The sequence below is a fragment of the Amborella trichopoda genome, chromosome 13, assembly GCF_054954075.1.
Source record: "Amborella trichopoda isolate Santa Cruz 75 chromosome 13, AtrichopodaSantaCruz75HAP2 v2.0, whole genome shotgun sequence".
Taxonomy (NCBI): Eukaryota; Viridiplantae; Streptophyta; class Magnoliopsida; order Amborellales; family Amborellaceae; genus Amborella; species Amborella trichopoda.
In genome coordinates this window covers 38,530,181-38,537,877 of record NC_142348.1, presented here as the reverse complement: position 1 = coordinate 38,537,877, position 7,697 = coordinate 38,530,181, and the positions used below count along the sequence as shown (strand labels likewise).

At 36.9% G+C, this 7,697-nt stretch overlaps 1 protein-coding gene across 1 annotated transcript; it reads left to right on the top strand.

The window, feature by feature from the left end:
* Positions 1-4,027: 4,027 nt before the first annotated feature.
* On the top strand, positions 4,028-6,212 carry LOC18446401 (L-type lectin-domain containing receptor kinase IX.1). Its single transcript, XM_006856518.2, has one exon. It carries the CDS (start codon positions 4,062-4,064, stop codon positions 6,135-6,137), a length of 2,076 nt encoding a protein of 691 aa, XP_006856580.1. The 5' UTR covers positions 4,028-4,061; the 3' UTR covers positions 6,138-6,212.
* The last annotated feature ends 1,485 nt before the right edge of the window (positions 6,213-7,697 follow it).

Genomic DNA, 7,697 nt, shown 5'->3' with positions numbered 1-7,697 from the left:
GATTTGGAGTTCCCATTGGCAAGTTATGACCAGTAAAATGTGCTGAATTTTCCATCTTTCCCTCATTTTCAACAGAATTACTTTTCTATTCTGTCCTATATTGAGAACCACTCCAGTCACTTTCCAAGAATCTTTCATAATTTAGAAAAAAAAAAAATCTAAATCATGCCATTTTTCCATCCAATTTCAAATGGATTTCCCCATTTTAACAAAATAGGGATAATTTTCAAAATAAAAGATTTCCCTCCGTTTAGGAACTTCTAGAAACTCTCCCCACACCATTTCTTCTGAAAATGATCCCTTCTTTCCAGCATAAAAAAAAAAAAAAGGAAGAAAAGGAATTTACCTTTGCAAAATAAATTTTCATCTTTAAAATTTTCAAATTACCCCTCGTGTCATTCAAAAATCCAATAATTCTCCCAAAAATAAATTATTTTCAAAGATAAAATCTTCTTAATTTAGATATTCTATCTCCAAGTCAAAAGTCTTCAAAATAATTCTAAAAAATACCATTCAACTTCCATTCCTTTTTAAAATTGTTCAAAGTCTCTCAAAATTCATTCCAATGCTCAGCGGTCGCACGAGCCTAAACTGTAGGACCGACATAAAATTTTCCTTTCAAAATATTTCAAATGCTCTGCAGTCGCAGCAGCTTAAACTGTGTGACATTTTATGTTATTTCAATCCTATTTTCAAGATTCTCATTTTCCAAAAATTTCTCCAAGCTCCATGGTCTCAAAAACCTAAAATGCTTGACCATGTATTTGCAAAATTTCTCCATATTTTTTATTTCCAATAAATTTCAGATGCACCATGGTCACAAGAGCTTAAATTGCATGACCGTTACATCCCACTTCAATTCCATTCGCAAATTTCATTTTCAAAAGTTTTTAAATGCTCCATGGTCGCACGAGCTTAAACTGCGCGACCATTTCGCTTCAACTCATCTCTTTTCAATCTCATTTTCAAAAACTGCATTTTCAAAACTTCTCGTGCCCCGTAGTTTCAAGGGCCTAAATTGCTTACCACCCTAAAAAATCGTTTCAAGTCGGCTTCATGCATGAGCGTTAATTGTTTTTCAAAACAAGTTGAAAAACGTCTGGTCCCAAATGTACATGATATTTTTGACATATTTGTATTAAAGAAGGTGCCTCTCACAACTTGATCCCGTCGGTACTTCAAATGTATAAATGACTTTTGGGGGCAAAAATGACCCCCTGATATGAGAAAAAACAATTAAAAATAGCAAAAAAATAATAACATTAGACATTAAGGGAAAAAATATAAAACCTAATAAAAACTAATGAAATATACCAAGAGGCGGACTCGATTTCGGGCCAAACCATAGTGTTTGGGATCTCAAATCTCCTCTTTTACAACCTCTATAAACTTAAAAAAGATTGGGGTTGAATATCATTTAATATCGTGACCATTCGAGGATTTAAAAAAAAAAAAATTTGACCTCTCAAAATCTCTTAAAATCTAGTTTTTTTTAAAGTTATTTCGCTCTCTAAAGTTCACTAAATTTGTTTTGGGGGCAAGAATGACCGGCTGAACCCTTATCCCCCTTTTCAAGGGGGTAAAATGTCATTTTTTGCCCCCACTCAAAAACAAATTTCTGCCAAAGCCCAACCTGTCGCCTAGGCAGGCGCCTAGTTCCGCCTTGTTAACTGCCTAATCAGTCGCCTAACCTGCTAGATGGCCGCTTAGTTCTAGCGTCTAATTAGTCCCGCCTTAAGAACACCTAGGTATTTTTTAAAATAGCCGCCTAGGAAGTCAAGCAACTGACATTTTGAAACACTTAATATATGGTAAGTTTGCCCAAAACGCGAGAATTTTTATATAGAAGTTGAGTTTCGAAACACATGAATTTCAAATTTTTAAAGAGAAACATCTCATTGTTCAAGAGGCTATATCTCGAGATCTTGATATCGGATCGTCACAATTATGGGTCTGTTGTGACCATGCTTTTGAGGGCTTCGATTTGATATAGAAATTTCAGCGGCTCACTTGATCTAGATTAGACGGCCAGATAGGGGGAGTATATATCTTCTATGTTGTAGGGGAAGTATAAAAACCTTTCCTTAAATTCTCACTACCTTTGCTACTTTTTGCAAAAAAAGTTTTACTTTTCTCCAATAATTCTATGAAATTTAACGTAGTCGTTGACCTCACTCATTAGGGCGGGCAACAGGCTGGGCCTGGGCCAACCGGGCTCTCACCCTACCCCCAACCCTATTCCCCTGAGGATCAAGCTCGGCCCAAGGCAAGGCCAAGTCAGTTAAAATTTAAAAAAACAAAGCAATATATATATATATTATATATATATATATATATATATATATATATATATATATATATATATATATATATATATATATATATATATGGGATATTCTAAACTTCACAACCCTTCAAATTACAAAGGTTCAAGATAGAGCGAGTTGTGAATGGTGGATTTATTAATTTTATAATTTCTTTTTTAAAAAAAGTTACTTTTATAGGGAAATTTTGTAAATATTACTACAAGAAAAAATATGCTTTTGTCATTTCCATAAGAGGTAAAATTAAAATTTTAACTAAAGGACAATGACACTCTACAAATAAAGTTCTAGGGTACTAACTTTCAAAATAACATTGTACTTTTATGAAAATTTCAAATTTGTTTTTGTTTAATGATAAAGTTACCTATTTAAATAATTTTTTAATAAAAAAGTAATGATTGTTTTGATAAATACACTCATCACAACCCCTTCTAACTTGAACCTTTGTATTTTGAGGGGTTGTTAACTCTAGAAAAACCATATATATATATAAAAGGGAAAAGATGAGATTAACCCACTAGCTCATATAAACATATGAGCCCAACTTCCCAAATTGAATTTGGGCTGATTTGACGATCACAGATGTTTGGTAGTGTTTGAATTTTAGTTTTTTTCTACAAATCCAAATCACTTAAAAGTTTAGGCGTGTATTCATAAAAAATAGGTGTATCTTCGAAAACTATCAAAAAAATATTTTACGTGAAATAAATTGACCAAAATACCCCTGAAATGTTTCGGGGGGTATTTTAGTCTTTTTTTATGAATATTTTATATATATATATATTTATTAGCTGTGTCTTGATTAGAAGACCACACACTAAAATTTCAAGTGATTTGGATTTGTAAAAAACAACATAAAATTCAAACACTATCGGACATTCATGATCGCCAGATCGGTCCAAATTCAATCTGGGCCGTTGAGTTCATATGTTCATATGAGCTAGTGGGCTAATCCCATCTTTTCTCAATATATATATATATATATATATATATATATATATATATATATATCTGAGTAATGTTCCTATGAGACCCTCCTACAACCATGTGTGTAAGACCCTAAAGGATCACCATTAAATTTGGCATAATATCTAGAAAAGTCAAGTTCCATACCTATGTGATAACTTTGTTAGAGATCTGTGCCAAATTTAATGATGATCATTTGAATGTGATAATTTTTTTAGAGATCTGTGCCAAATTTAATGATGATCAATTAGGGTCCTAGGGTGTGGGAGGGTATCGTAGGATCATTACTATATATATATATATATATATAAAGGTTGAACGGGGCCGAACATGTCATGCCCTAGCCCTAGTTTTTTAAGGCCGGGCCATCCGACCCTTTGCCACTAATATCTTAATGATAGATGCTGGTTTTGGTTATGTAAGACAAAAAAATGCTTGGTAGTTTAATAGGCTGAGAAAACAATATTGTATTATTGTCTATAAAAGTGACATATTTAACATCATAATTTAAGAAAGCAAGCAAACACATTACAAACCTGCCGGCTGCAAAAGTCAGTTTCTAGATTAGTACATGGGTCGAACATTGCACCCGCCGGCTCATCTCCTTCCAAAAACTATCTCCCAAAAAGAAACACTCAAAGAAACCAATCATCCATATAGACTGGTGATTAAACCAAGATTCAACTGAAAAACAGACTCAACCATCTCTCTTCTCCCATTCCAAGTTATTAAGGAACTTCATAACCATATCAACCAACCTGTTGACAAAACATGTCCCCTCAAATCAAAACTGCCCTTTACTTACTACCTCTCATCTTTCTGCTCTTTCCCACAACAATCACTCTTGCAACTACTTTCAATTTCACCTCATTTCCCCCTAACACCCCTGGCATCATTTACCAGGGGGATGCGTTCCCCTCTGGCCAAGGCGTCATCCAACTCACACGCAACCAAGTCGATGGAACCTTGCAGCAGAGTGAGGGACGGGCAATCTATCGATATCCGATTCAACTGTGGGACTCTAAAACGCGAACTGTGACAGACTTTGTGACCCACTTTGAGTTCACCATCAATGGCCTCAATGCCACCTACTATGGTGATGGTCTTGCCTTCTTTCTTGCCCCAGTTGATGCCGTCATCCCCTTAAATTCGAGTGGAGGGTGGTTAGGCCTCTATAATGAAACCACCGACAAGAATTCTTCTGCACAGGTTGTTGCAGTGGAGATAGATACCTATCAAAATCCCTGGGATCCAAGCCCAAACCACATTGGTATCGATATAAATTCAATTACTTCCGTGACTACTGTAATTTGTGAAGACAACATTAGGAATGGATCTAAAGGACAGGCTTGGATTGCCTATAACGCTACGACTAAGGACTTGCAAGTCCGTTTGTCATATGGTGAGGATGGTTCAGCAGGTCAACCTAGTCTTTCCCACAATGTGGACTTGATGGAAATCCTACCAGAGATGGTTATTGTAGGCTTCTCCGCGGCAACTGGGTGGTCGACAGAGCTTCACACAATTCTTTCATGGGATTTTCAGTCTAATTTTGGCTTGGGTATGGGTATGGGTGCTAGCAAGGGGATACATAAAAAGAAGGTTAAATGGACTATTGGTGGTGTTGTTTCTTTGGTAGTCATATTGATGGCTATAGGGTTGTACTTGTGGAGAAAGTTGAAATTAAAGGGGAGCAGTGAGATAGATATTGATGCATCCATGGAGGATAAGTTCATTAAGGGGACAGGTCCTAGAAAGTTTGATTACAAGGAGCTTGTTAATGCAACAAAGAATTTTAGCGAAGAAGGAAAGTTAGGGGAAGGAGGTTTCGGAGGGGTCTATAAGGGGGTCTTTGATGGCAGCATTGGGACAGTGGCTGTGAAAAGGGTCTCCAAGGGGTCCAAACAGGGAAAGAAGGAGTACGTTTCGGAGGTGACTATCATAAGCCGCTTAAGGCATCGAAATCTTGTTCGATTGATCGGTTGGTGTCACGATCAACGTGAATTACTCCTTGTTTATGAGTTCATGCCCAATGGAAGCCTCGACTCTCACCTCTTTGGGAAGCAAGCAGAACTAACATGGGAAACAAGGTACAAAATTGCCCTGGGCTTGGCCAATGCTCTGCTTTATCTCCATGAAGAATGGGAACAATGTGTAGTTCATCGTGACATCAAATCGAGCAACGTTATGCTAGACTCAAACTTTAATGCCAAGCTCGGGGATTTTGGGCTAGCAAGACTAGTGGATCATGATTCAGCCTCACAAACCACTGTAATCGCGGGCACTATGGGATATCTTGCTCCCGAGTGTGTTACAACTGGGAAGGCAAGCAAGGAGTCCGATATCTTTAGCTTTGGAGCTGTTGCCCTCGAAATTGCTTGCGGTAGGAGGCCGGTCGAGCCATTTGCACAAAGCAACAAGGTGAGGCTAGTGGAGTGGGTATGGGAGCTTTATGGAAAAGACGGATTACAAGAAGCAGTGGATCAGAGACTAAATGATGTTTATGATGCTAAACAAATGGAATGTCTCATGGTTGTGGGATTATGGTGCTCTCACCCAGAGCATACTATGAGGCCATCCATAAGGCAAGTAATCCATGTCCTCAATTTTCAGTCATCAATGCCTGTGCTTCCATCAAAGTTGCCTGTGGCTATGTATTATGCACCTCCTCTGGACCAGTGCCAATTTGCATACACAAGTATGACCAGTCTCCATAAATCTGGACCCTCTTGTTCCAGCAGCAGTTGTACTAGCACCACACTAGGATCAACTGGTTCTTCTAGAGCTTCTTCTACAAAATCCCTTTTGAATACACATCCAATTAGGCCTATCTCAAATATGCAATAATGAATTTGTGCCCCAGAGGGCCATTATAATAAGATGTGCCTCAGTTGATCCATACATCCATGTGTATAATGTACCAAAGGCTTTGAATTAATTGTATTTTCTGTTCAAGTGAGCAAATGCCTCTTTATTTTTCATATGAATGCACATTTCGGATTTGTTGAAAAGACTCTCCCTAGTTATTGGATAATTCGGATACATCTTTTTTCTTTTGTTTTGGCAGGTGACTTCTAACCATATTGGGTTACGGGTTGGACCAATCCAGATTAGCTATCCAGGACGGGTCGGACCGATTCTTTGGTTCGAAACAAAATTAAATAGCAATATTAATTTTAAGGATAAAAAAAAAGGGCAAAACACAAAAATGGGTGGAAACTCGACCATTCAGCGGATCAATGTCGCCCAATTTCCTAACAAACTCTCTATTCTTTGAGAAAACCGAGAGAGTATCAAAATCTGACAGCTTCCGAATTCCGACTACAAACCAGATCAGTCCAAACTTATTCCTCATCCGAATTTGCATCTTTTTTAATCACTCATTTTGGCAGATGTTCATGGACAACATGATTAACAAAGGCCACATGTGTCGTATTGATGATACTAAGAATGGCTCCTTAGGTTTTGCTTACTATTTTACTTATATTATTGTATATTCCACTCTCTCTCTTTCCTAATTTATATTAGATTTTTACGTAATCTCAAATGATGAAGTTCTTAAATACGAAAAGGGGTTGGGGTCATGGTGATAGCACCGCTATGCTCTATTCAACACGATGTTGTTTGCCTTGATATCATCCCACTGACACCTTAAAAAAAAAACTAAATCCCCCACTATTTGAAAAAAAGGGTAGGGACCTGTCTTCCCACTGAATTACCGAAAAACAAATACGGTATTGCATTGATATAATATTTTGAGTTTGCATTAGTCCTCTTGCTATTTTGTGCTCTCTCTCTCTCTAACGCAACACAATTTCTTTATAGATTGCTAATATATCAAATAAAACTTTAGAGTACAATTGTCAACATGTAAAGCTCTGGCCGGCATATAGGAATCCTCGAACTGTACCGTAGTTCTATTTTCAAGGGAAGTAGTTCTTATGGGTTCTGCCATTCTGAGCCTTGGCAGACCTCTGATACTACCTCCTCCACCAAATGACCACCCTCTCTCTATCAAATGACCTTCCCTAACCACCCTGTCTAATGCAATTATTAAGTTCTTTCAAGTCAAAGTCTCTAATTTCTCCAGATCAGTCCCATAAATTCTCCAAATTCTATTGTCGAATTAACTATTATGTGCCGTTAGGAGAAATAAATTTGATCACCATCATCATCATCATAGAATTTTTCTAATTAATTGGTGAAAAAAATTTTGATCATCAAAATTTCTAGAACACTATAGTAATTCTTAGTACGGCAACTAGGAATGCTTAGAAAAAGAGCTCAACCTTAATTGGTTGGCACTTGACGATTTGCATCCCTATGTCCTATGCTCTATTCATATCAAGGGTATGGGCCTGTAATAATTCTAAAATTTCAAAAAAAAAAAAAAAAAAAAAAAAAAAA

Coding starts and splice junctions, on each gene's coding strand:
- LOC18446401 (XM_006856518.2), top strand. CDS start 4,062: ATGTCCCCTCAAATCAAAACTGCCCTTTACTTACTACCTCTCATCTTT.